Here is a 12,356-nt window from a genome sequence, read left to right as displayed (position 1 = left end):
GCTCTTTTCCTTCCTTCTCTTCAGGATCTGAAGGTGACCATCCCACCAAACCTCCCCCGATCCCTCGGACTACTCCGAAACCCCGAAATCCTCATAGGCCCCCTAAGAACCCAACCTATGGCCCCAATATCTGCGACGGACGGTTTGACACCATTGCGGTACTCCGGGGCGAGATGTTCGTTTTCAAGGTGAGACTTTTGGAAAGGTTTAGCAACGCTGACCAGAGAGGGAAGGTTACCATATTTTGGATTTTGGACCAATGCCATAATTGTTATTGCTGATAATGAAAAGGAAGGGAGACTACTATAGATCTATTTCGGGCTTATTTTCCTTCATCAGGTTGCCACACCCTTACTGGGATTTGAACCTGGGGCTCTGCCTTGTAAGACAGTGGCCTTAGCCTCTAGGCTACAGGCTCATCTCTTGTATCAGCTTGTACCAGGAAAGGGTTATATATACATACATAATGGTACCACCCTCCTCCCTTACATCAAGGGCACCACCGACAAAATTAGTAAAATTCTACACAAACATAATATCAAAACTTCATTTGTCACTAACCAAAAAATATCAAACATCCTAAGAAACCCAAAAGATAGAATCCAACTAGAACACACAAGGAATCTATGAAATCCCTTGCAAAACATGTGCAGCCACATACATTGGACAAACCAATCGAAGAGTGAGCGCACGCATTGCAGAACATAAGAATGCAGTTAAAAAGAAGAAAAGACTTCCTCCCTTGTCCAGCACATTAAAAAAACAGGGCACGAAATTGACTTTGAAAAAACTAAATTACTTTCCAAAACAGAAAATTTATACAGAAGAATTACTATGGAAGCAATAGAGATAGAAAAACACCCCCTCTGCATGAATAAAAGAGATGACACGTCCCGCCTACCAGAGATTTGGAAACCAGCCTTAAACAAAAAAACATATAATCATCACCATGTCAATCCTTCAAGTAATTGTGATTCCACCAACCAATCAAATCACTAAAACATAGTCACCCAATCTATTTGCTACATTCAAACCAAATCTCCACCCCCAACACTATATGTAAGGAACAAATGGCAGTTGCAAACATTCCATATTTACAGCAGCATGAAGCTTAAAACTTCAGCCTGATGATGGTGAATGTGATTTCACCGAAACGTCGCTGAAGGGATTGGATACTGTAGCCTAGAGGATAATTCTCTGCCTTACAAGGCAAAGGATGCAGGTTCATGTCCCAGTGGGTATGGCTAGCTGATGAGGCCAAAATAAGGCCGAAATAGATCTATCCTAGTCTCCCTTAATTTTCAAATTCAGCAAAAAAACATGTGACATATATATATATAAATATGACTCAACATATCATACATATATATTCCTTCCTTTTTATTATCAGCAAAAATATGTCACACACACACACAACACACACACATATCTATGTGTGTGTCTGCCAGAAACCCAGCATACATTCCCATGAAATTAACCACTGCTGGGTTGCTTAGTACCCCATGTTTCTCCAATTAGAAAATATCACGTTCAACTAGATCTGGATTACAGATGGACCTTGATTTATGACCCCAATTGAGCCTGGAATTATGGTCTCATGTTGTATGTTACCACCAAGCACCTAAGCCCTGATTTATATTATCTGCATTTAATGAATCTTAGACATGAAGATGCCTAGATTTGAATTTCTTGAGGAAATGAACCCTGCTGATGTTTCTTTCCATTTGCATAACATAACATGATGAAATGACAATTTCATGTTTTTCAGGATAAATGGTTTTGGAGAGTACGTAATAACCGCGTGATAGATGGGTATCCCCTCCCGATCGGTCAGTTCTGGGTCGGTCTTCCTGCCTCTATCAACACGGCCTACGAGAGGAAAGATGGGAAATTTGTCTTTTTCAAAGGTTCGTAGACTATGCTTTGGATCTGCATGGCCCGACATTCATTCATTCATTCATTCATTCATTCATTCATTCGTTCGTTCATTCATTCATTCATTCATTCATTCATACATACATACATACATTCATTTATTCATTCATTCATCCATACATTCATTCATTCATACATTCATTCATTAGATTTCTATGCCGCTATTTTCCTGAGTCTCAGGGCAGTTCACAACATATAAATACAAAACATCTGAGAAATCTAATATTAAAACATATTGAAAACTACAATGCTAAAACATAAATTTAAATTCTAAACCCCCAATATATTTAAAACCATTCATCCACCTTCACCCTATTATTCAATCATAGGCCGGGGGAGATGTTAAAATTCCAATGGCCCCATGCCTGCTGGAAGAGATGTGTTTTTAAAGCCTTACAAAAGACTGGGAGACTGGGGGGCAGTACGATGGGCTGGGGCCGCCACCGAGAAGGCTCTTCCCCTCGGCCCCACCAAACGGCATTGCTTCCTTTTGATCATAAGTGGGACGAGATGGGTGATAAGAATGATGAGAAGACTAATAGTAACAATATTGCAGCCTTAGTGAATCGTTTGACAGTGGTGAGGGAATTATTTATTTAGCAGAGTGATGGCGTTTGGGGAAAAAAACTGTTCTTGTGTTTTGTTGTCTTGGTGTGCAGTGCTCCATGGCGTCGTTTTTGCAAAATGTTTGCAACCCAAATGCCAAGCCAAACTACCCACCCAAGCTGCTAATACTTAAACACATTTTTAACTGCAGTAAAGTGATTTGATGCAAGAAGCTAACAAGCCATTTCCAATTTTATTCGCACGAACAAAGGAATGGTCTGTCCATTCATGATTCTGTTTGCATCAGAACTACCCAAAGCCACCCTTGTTATACACAACCCGGACATGGGGCTTCAGACACTCATTTTTCAATTTGACATTGAATGAATCAGAGGGGCCAAGCGAACAAAGCAGAACAGTATAGTGGTGTCGGAAGGGATCTTGGAGGTCTTCTAGTCTAACCCCTATTCAAGTAGGAGACCCTATACCAGGAGTGTGAAACTCAATATACCCTATACAATGTCGGACAACTGGTTACCCAATCTCTTCCAGTGTTGGAGCACCCACAACTTCCAGTGGCAAGCTGTTCCACTGGTTAATTGTCCTCCCTGTTAAGACGTTTCCTCTTAATTCCAGGTTCCTTCTCTCTTTGATTAGTTTCCATCAGTAGTGGGTTGCTACCAGTACAGTAAAGGACAGTGCACTGGTAGTGATCGCTGTGTTCGATTATCTTGCACGCACGCACATGCATCCCAATCTGCTTTAGCTTCTGCGCATGCACAGGAAGCAAAATGTCACGAGGGAACACACATGCGTGTGAGATTTTGGTGATTCTTTGCTTCTGCACATGCGCAAATTGCCGAAATATCATGTGCGCACTGGTCCCCTTGTGAGATTTTGCTTTCTGCGCATGTTTTTTTGCTTCTGCGCATGCGCAGGAAGCAAAGTGTCACGAGGAAATGTGCATGTGTGCGAGATTTTGGCATTTTTTTTGCCCCTGTGCATATGCAGAAGCAAAAAAATTGCCGAACTCTCATGTGCGCACCTGTCCCGTCACAAGATTTTGCTTCCTGTACATGCGCAGAAGGAAAAAACATGCTGGGGCGCATGTGCATGCAAACAATCAGCGGTAATAGGAATCTGCCCCCGTTTCCATTCATTGTTTCTTGCCTACCTTCATGTGCTTTGGAGAATAAGTTGATCCCAATCTTCTTAGGAAAGTGAACACAAGAACAAGGACACAATCTGAAGTTAGTTGGGGGAAAGATCAAAAGCAACGTGAGAAAATATTATTTCACTGAAAGAGTAGTAGATGCTTGGAACAAACTTCCAGCAGACGTGGTTGGTAAATCCACAGTAACTGAATTTAAACATACCTGGGATAAACATAGATCCATTGTAAGATAAAATACAGGAAATAGTATAAGGGCAGACTAGATGGACCATGAGGTCTTTTTCTGCTGTCAATCTTTTATGTTTCTATGTTTCCATGTTTCTTTGTGGCAGCCCTTAGATACCGGAATGCTGCTATCATATCTACCCTAGTCCTTCTTTGGACTAGAGAAACCTGACAGCTTTGAATATTCCTCTACCCCACCCCCACCCCCCAAAAAGGACCAGAGATATTTACCATGGATGGTTGACTGTTTTTGTCTTGCAGGAGACAAACATTGGGTTTTCAACGAGGCGAACTTGGAGCCCGGATACCCGAAACATATCAAGGAGTTAGGAAGGAGGCTTCCCACGGATCGGATCGACGCTGCCCTTTTCTGGATGCCGAGTGGAAAAACGTACTTTTTCCGGGGAAACAAGTGAGTTGGCCAAACGTTTTATCATCTTCGCTTCTGTTTTAGCTGTATCGGGGAATTATCCCAGAGTGTTCATGCGTGTCGTCCTTGATCTACGACCGCAATTGAGCTTAGAACTTCCGTTGGTAAGCGAGACAGTTGTTAAGCAAGGCAGTTCGCTCTGTTTTACAACCTTTCTTGACACAGTTGTTAAAGCGAATCGTTGCAGTTTTTAAATTGAACCTAAAATTGAGAAAAAGCATCTTTGGGATAAACGAATTTAGCTTCCCCGTTTGGTTTTGCTTGGCTGCAAAAGATTTAATAACTGACAGCCTTCTTGAAGGTTTTTTATGAATTTCACACCCAGTTCCCATCATAAGAGTCTGAAGCAACATGAGAAAATATTATTTTACTGAAAGAGTAGTAGATCCTTGGAACAAACTTCCAGCAGACGTGGTTGGTAATTCCACAGTAACTGAATTTAAACATGCCTGGGATAAACATAGATCCATCCTAAGATAAAATACAAAAAATAATATAAGGGCAGACTAGATGGATCATGAGGTCTTTTTCTGCCGTCAGTCTTCTATGTTTCTATGTTTCTAAGGGACCTTCAAGGTCTTCTAGTCCAACCCTCCCTTAAATAAACCTCTTTTTCATTCAATGGATTTCAGTTATCTCTTTTTGTGATGTAGGTATTATCGCTTCAATGAGGAGACCCGATCCGTCGATGCGGATTACCCTAAAAACATTGATGTTTGGGGAGGAATTCCCGACTCACCCCGAGGAGCATTTATGGGCAGTGACGAAGGTAAGATACAGAAAAAAAGAATATGGAGAAAATTAAGATTCCATCCAAAAATGAGCAGAACCTGGAGGAAAACCAAAATTAATTTAAAATATAATTTAGTTTAGTTTAGTTTAGTTTTATTGGATTTGTATGCCCCCCCTCTCCGGAGACTCGGGGCGGCTAACAGCAATAATAAAACAGTGTACAGTAATAATCCAATACTAAAAATGATTAAAAACCCATTAATATAAAAAACCAAACATACATATAGACATACCATGCATAAAATTGTAAAGGCTTAGGGGGAAAGATCATCTCAATTCCCCCATGCCTGGCGGCAGAGGTGGGTTTTAAGTAGCTTACGAAAGGCAAGGAGGGTGGGGGCAATTCTAATCTCTGGGGGGAGTTGGTTCCAGAGGGCCAGGGCTGCCACAGAGAAGGCTCTTCCCCTGGGTCCCAAGCCAAGCAGCATTGTTTAGTTGACGGGACCCGGAGAAGACCCACTCTGTGGGACCTAACTGGTCGCTGGGATTCGTGCATCAGAAGGCGGTGCCTGAGATAATTCAATTGGATTCATTTTCGCCTTTCAATGGTCTCTTAAATCAAAGCAATGGAATAAATTCCCATAAATTCACTTTTTTCCCCTGAGATTGAACAAACGTCCCGTGAAGATGCTTTTAAAAGAACCTCAAACTCATATTTAATTCCTCTCTAGTTTTACATTTACCGATAAAGAAGTTAAGTGAGCGGCTAAAGAGTCATTTCCACCATGACAAATAATTTCTGGTGTTTCTCTTTATGAGCCTGCATAAAAACAATTCACCGATGTCTTATTAGTAATACTTATTCATACACAGATTGGCGACACGTTTATCTTAATCATTTTCCTTATTTGGAAAAAAGCCCAAATTTGGAAGTCTTGCTTAAAGTAGGGTCAGAATTGCTTAAAATATACATTTAAACAATCCATTTTTCCTTTTTTGTCCTGGCAAAATATACTGCTCAAAAAAAAATAAAGGGAACACTCAAATAACACATCCTAGATCTGAATGAATGAAATATCCTCAGTGAATGCTTTGTTCTGTATAAAGTTGAATGTGCACAACAGCATGTGAAATTGATTGTCAATCAGTGTTGCTTCCTAAGTGGACAGTTTGATTCCACAGAAGTTTGATTTCCTTGTAGTTATATTGTGCTGTTTCCCTTTTTTTTGAGCAGTGTATGTTCCTCCAGATTTCATTCATGAGATGCTCTGGTTTAATTTCAAAGGGGGGAAAAATCAGCACACAAAAAGTCAAAGTCAGTAAAGCAGGCACGAAACACAACGATCAGATAATCCTCCACAATGGCCAAACCCACAGGCTGCTCTTTTTTGCAGCCTCACTAATGACCACAGCCCCACCCAACCACAGGTGGCCTCATTTTCTTTGATAATAATCTCTCAGTTGTTGTTGCCTATGCATCGCTCTCCGCATGCGTGGCTGTATCATTAACTCTTGTTCTGAATCCAAGGAGGAGCTAGATAATTGATCTCCTTCTGAGCTGTCTGCCACACTCTCCTCCTCCCTGTCACTCATGTCTTCTTGGTCAGTGGAGCCTTCATCAGCAGATTCCACCGGGGGCAAAACAGGCCTGCAGCATGTGGATGTCTCCCCCACATCCACAGTCCTTGGGGCAGGAGCTGGGCCAGAGCTAACCACAACACTAGGGTTTTTTTATAATTGATTTTTAATATTTACATCTGATCTGAGTACATTCTAATACTTTCCGGTGGGTTTACATCCATATATTTACATTTACATTGATATATTGTTCATTTTTACATTTGCACACATATTTTTTTTATAATGTTCTATCTCTTATTGTTGATTTGCATTTCTTTTTTGTGTCCAATTGTACCAATTTTGTCCAGGTAGCATAGTAATCTGAGTCCTTTTGATCATTCAATTCCATAGTTAACCGGTTCATTTCTGCACATTGGTATATTTTCCCAATTATCTCCTTTTTGCTAGAAATCTGTAGGGTTTTTTTTATTTTTTTGCGCAAGCTATTCTTGCGGCTGTTATAATGTGCAATATCAAATATTTAACATTTTTAACATATGAATTTTTAATAATGCCTAGCAGTAGCTTTTTTCTAGTGCTATTTTTTTCTCATCATTCCTATCACCCACTTCCTCCCATTTATGACTGCGTAACTGTAACTTGTTGCTTGTATCCTTAAGATTTTTATTAATATTGATTGTTTATTTCACCCCTATGACAATCATGAAGTGTTGCACCTCATGATTCTTGACAAATGTATGGTTTCTTTTATGTACACGAGGGCATATGCACCAAGACAAATTCCAATCGTACCTGGCCAATAAATAATTCTTTTCTATTCTATAAAAGGGCCATAGTTCCCCACATATGATAAAAAGGAAAAGCACACACTATCCCATAATTAAAATGGCCTTTAGCATTTCTGTTGTGACCTGTCACCACCGGCCCCTCCAATAGCCAAATCAGATGAGGAGGCAGTGTGGGAGTGTTCTGTCGGGCTCTCTGGTAGACTCCTCCCAAAAATTCACAGGTACAAATTTCAGACACACATACGTTTGACAATTCAAAACAATGTTCTTTATAATGAAAATTCATTTAACCTAAGCCCTCTTTTGGTATAGCAAAGAGAACTCGTCTCCAAACAAACTGGTAATTTGTACAAGTCCATTATCAGTTCTGTGATACTTAGCTTGCAGCTGTGAGGCAATTCACAGTCCTTCTTTCACAAAGTGAAACACACTTTGCTCTGGTTTAGTTTCAAAGCGGCGAAAAATCAGCACACAAAAGGTCAAAGTCAGTAAAGCAGTCACGAAACAAAACGATCAGATAATCCTCCACAATGGCCAAACCCACAGGCTGCTCTTTATAGCAGCCTCACTAATTACCACAGCCCCACCCAACCACAGGTGGCCTCATTTTCTTTGATAATAATCTCTCAGTTGTTGCTGCCTATGCACTGCTCTCCGCATGCGTGGCTGTATCATTAACTCTTGTTCCGAATCCAAGGAGGAGCTAAATAATTGATCTCCTTCTGAGCTGTCTGCCACACTCTCCTCCTCCCTGTCACTCATGTCTTCTTGGTCAGAGGAGCCTTCATCATCAGATTCCACCGGGGGCAAAACAGGCCTGCAGCATGTGGATGTCTCCCCCACATCCACAGTCCTTGGGGCAGGAGCTGGGCCAGAGCTAACCACAACAGGGAGTCAGTCAGGGTCAATATCAAGGCCATCTGAGGCCTTCAACAGGAAGAGGGAATGGAGTTGGCAAAAAGAGAGAGAGAAAGAGTGAACAAGAGAGAGAGAGAGAGACTGAGGCGGAGCCTGGGCCGCCCATCAGCCCTCAGATGGAGAGTCAACAGCCCCTAGGTCTGGAGGTGGCTGAAGACGAAGAGGAGGAACAGCTGGGTCCTGTGCCTGATGTGTGGATGCAGAGAAGGCAGAGGAGATGAGAGCAGTGGAAATCTATGGGCTGATCCTTGGGGAGGAAAAGCCACCATTGCTAGCAAAGCTCCATCCTAGCTCTGGGGATAAAAGGTAAGAGGCGGAGAGGAATAGATGTGGCAGACAACTTATTTATTTATTTATTTATTTATTGGATTTGTATGCCGCCCCTCTCCATAGACTCGGGGCGGCTAACAACAGTAACAAAAAACAACATGTAAATCCAATACTAAAACAACTAAAAAACCCTTATTGTAAAACCAAACATACAAACATACCATACATGAATTGTAAAGGCCTAGGGGGAAAGAATATCTCAGTTCCCCCATGCCTGATGGAAGAGGTGGGTTTTAAGGAGCTTACGAAAGGCAAGGAGGGTGGGGGCAATTCTAATCTCTGGGGGGAGTTGGTTCCAGAGGGCTGGGGCTGCCACAGAGACGGCTTTTCCCCTGGGTCCCGCCAAACGACATTGTTTTGTTGACGGGACCTGGAGGAGACCCACTCTGTGGGACCTAACCGGTCACTGGGATTCGTGCGGCAGAAGGCGGCCTCGTAGATACCCTGGTCTGGTGCCATTCATCTCCCTGCTGGTTTGTTTGTTAGCTTCCGGCACTCCTAATCAAGGAATCTTAGAGCGAACTTCAGAAGGTTTGTCATGTTTGAGGAGCTGGGCCAGAACAATTTCTCATTTAATGTACTACCATGTTCTTACACTCCCGTGTCTGTTCTTCCTTGTTTCCCCTTGATAGCCTTCACCTACTTTTACAAGGGAGACCGTTACTGGAAGTTTAACAACGAGAAACTCAAGGTCGAACCGGGCTACCCCAAGTCGGTGCTGCGAGACTGGATGGGATGCACCACCGATGACCGCCGCGAGGGAGAAGAAGTCATCATCATTGAGGTGGAGAATGCGGAGGAAAGCGGGTTGAACGCTGCCGCGGTGGCGATCCCCGTCCTGCTGCTTCTCACCATCTGCGCCGTGGGAGTCGCCATTCTGATTTTCAAGCGTTACGGCACGCCCAAACGGTTGCTCTATTGCCAGCGGTCTCTGCTGGACAAGGTTTGACCGGCCTTTGGAGTGTTTCAGGAGGACAGGTCTCAGCTGCTTTCCACCCTTTCTACCTGCCTGTCACAATTCAGGTCCAGTCTCTTTGTCGCCACCTTTTTGAGTCACCTTTCTCCTGGCACCCCGTTTCTCCCTGCTTCTTCGTCCCGTTTTCTGTCAGACATCTTGTCCAGCTACATTCTCCAAGAGCTTTTCTTGACCATGGTGGTCCTCCTCCTCCTCCTTCCCTTCCTGTCTTTTCCCCCAGCCTCTCTTTCCTTCCCACGGCATATCCGTTATCCGTTCTCACCCCAGTGGGCAAACGGGTGCGCTGAGCACACCCCTTAATTAGTCTGATGAGGCAGAAAGTTGAGGAGCCCACTCTACGGGAGTCATGGACAGGCCAACCTGTTGACCTCGTAGAGAAAGGACACAACTTATATACTTTTTCCACTCACAAAACCGGTGGGCCGAAGTCCACGCTGCGAACGCTTTTAGTTCTCCCGACCACCCCGTGGAATTTCAAATTGAAAAATTGGTATCTAGGTCTCTCTTGCCTTCCTTCCGGCGGAAAAACGGTGGAGATCCTGTGTTGCCAAACCACAACGGGTTGGGAAGCTGCAGGTGGGCGAAACGTCATTAGTGCTCAGATCTAGAGATGCATGGATGTGGAATGGAATTACGGTGTTCTGGAGGGGATTTTCTCCTGCCATTGGGTGAGAGGGAAGGAGGAACTGTGGTTGACCAGCGATGGTCAGAAACAGCAGGGAGGAAAATGGGTGGGATGCTAGGGATGGAAAGTCTGTCCCAAATGCCAACTTTTCTTGGGGAGGGGGCAGCGAAGAATCATAAAGGGCCTAACCGTCAGGTGGGAAAGGGGGTAAGCCGAGCTTTCCTCATGTCATTATGAAGTGGACCATTGGTACCTTGAACATATTGGAAAATGGGGCATGTTTGAGAGAGAAAGAGAGGGAGGGAGGAAGGGACCAAGATTATGTGGGCTAAAGGAGATGTTTTCTGAAACCAGTTGTTCCATCTGGGTGCCTTCCAGATCTTGAAATCCAGGGTCATCTAAAAAGTCAAGATGGCAGCCATCATTGGCCGCCATCTTGATGATTTATTTTTTTTAACTGGACCCACGGGCACTCCAGGTTAGGACTCAATTTTCAAGGCTTGTTGGACATTTTGGCTGAGAATTTTGGGATGGAGTCCTCCATTTCCCTGGAAGGCACCTGACTGGTGATGAGGGTTGATCCACCAAATCCAGATGTTGGCAGGGCCGCTTCTGGAAATGTAAACTTCTCCATCTGACAAAATTAGCCTGGTGTTTACAGTTGTCCCTTAAAACAGGAGTTCCCCCCACCTTGGCTTATGAACTTCAACTCCCTGAATTCCCCAGCCAACATAGTCATGAGCCTGAGGAATTCTGGGAGTTGAAATCCACTGGCATTGTCATTTAAAATGGTCCCAACTTTAGCCATTTTAAGACTTGCGGACTTCAACTCCCAGAATTCCTTCGCCAGCTTGTCTGCCTGAGGAATTCTGGGAGTTGAAGTCCACCCATCTTAAAGTGGCGACTGTTGGGGAGCCCTGATTTAAAATCCATTCCAGATTCTGCAAAAATGAACCGAAAACAGTGGTGTGTGTGTGTTTGGGGGGGTATATTTTGCAAAACGGTGGGTGGGAGGGAGGGATGAATTGCACCAGAGAACTGCCTCAAACTGCCTTATGATCCTGTGTCTTGATTTTTTTTTTTAAGTATGTAATTTTAATTATTATATAGAAATGTCTTTTTTAAAAAAGATAAAAATGCAAGGGATTAAAAAATAGCACATTAATGGGATGTGGGGATATAGAATAGGCATAGGAGAATGTCACAATCCTGCAGGCCGGGAACTGGGTGCCTTACACCCCCCCCCCCCCGAAAAATTCCTGCTCAGAGCATTTTTAATAAGGGCAGGGTTGGGTGGGTGATTTATATTAATATTTTCAAAGGGGTCTCCAAACGGAATTAAACTGTGTTTAACGATCGAATTGTTTCAGGGTGGGGTGGGGGATTTAATATTGTTTATTGTTCTACTTTTTATTATTATTATTGTTATTATTTTGTTATTAATAATAAACACCCATTCTTTCAAAGGGGTATACACATATGTGTGTGTGTGTGTCAAATTGCAACTGCTGGTAATGTAGGCTATTTCTATTCTGTGATTCCTTTTTAACATTAGCAATAATAAACAAACAAACAAACAAACCCACCCGCACACACCCCATTTTTGTGTACAAATGGGACTTGAAACGCTGGAAGTTTTAAAAAGATTTATTTTGCTTTGTCCACTGCCTACTTTGTCTGAAACTGTTTTGTTACTTTAAAAAAATTTGTTATGAAAGAAAGCAACACCAAAGGTAATTTTTTCTCCTTTTACGTTTTTTTTAAAAAAAAAAGATAAATAATAAATGCTGGATTTTCCCCTCTTTAAAAAAAAAAAAGTAGTATAAAGTGTGATTTCTTTTTTTTTTCCCTTTGGAGGGAAAATTAATAAGAGTGAATGTCCTCGACTTATGAGAGTTCGTATAGCGACCATTCAAAGTTATGAAAAAAAGAGCCCAGTTTTTTCACACTTACAACCATTGCCGCATCTCTGTTTGTCATGTGATTGATATTCAGACCCTTGGCATCTGATTCGTATTTATGATGATTCGGGGTGTCCTGCGGTCACGTGATCCCCTTTTGCGACCCTCTGACAAGCAAAGTCAAAAATGGGGGAG

At 42.6% G+C, this 12,356-nt stretch overlaps 1 protein-coding gene across 1 annotated transcript in view; it reads left to right on the top strand.

Annotated features, from left to right (window-relative positions):
* Positions 1-11,738, top strand: part of MMP14 (matrix metallopeptidase 14) — a 45,797-nt gene extending 34,059 nt beyond the window's left edge. Inside the window, exons 6-10 of the mRNA XM_070767108.1 lie at positions 25-188; positions 1,769-1,907; positions 4,142-4,292; positions 4,964-5,079; positions 9,292-11,738. Of these exons, the coding sequence (XP_070623209.1) occupies positions 25-188; positions 1,769-1,907; positions 4,142-4,292; positions 4,964-5,079; positions 9,292-9,608 (887 nt within the window). The 3' untranslated portion in view covers positions 9,609-11,738. The remainder of the gene's footprint in view (positions 1-24; positions 189-1,768; positions 1,908-4,141; positions 4,293-4,963; positions 5,080-9,291) is intronic.
* The last annotated feature ends 618 nt before the right edge of the window (positions 11,739-12,356 follow it).

The sequence above is a fragment of the Erythrolamprus reginae genome, chromosome Z (genome assembly GCF_031021105.1).
Source record: "Erythrolamprus reginae isolate rEryReg1 chromosome Z, rEryReg1.hap1, whole genome shotgun sequence".
NCBI lineage: Eukaryota > Metazoa > Chordata > Lepidosauria > Squamata > Dipsadidae > Erythrolamprus > Erythrolamprus reginae.
This window is presented reverse-complemented; position numbering and strand designations above follow the sequence as displayed.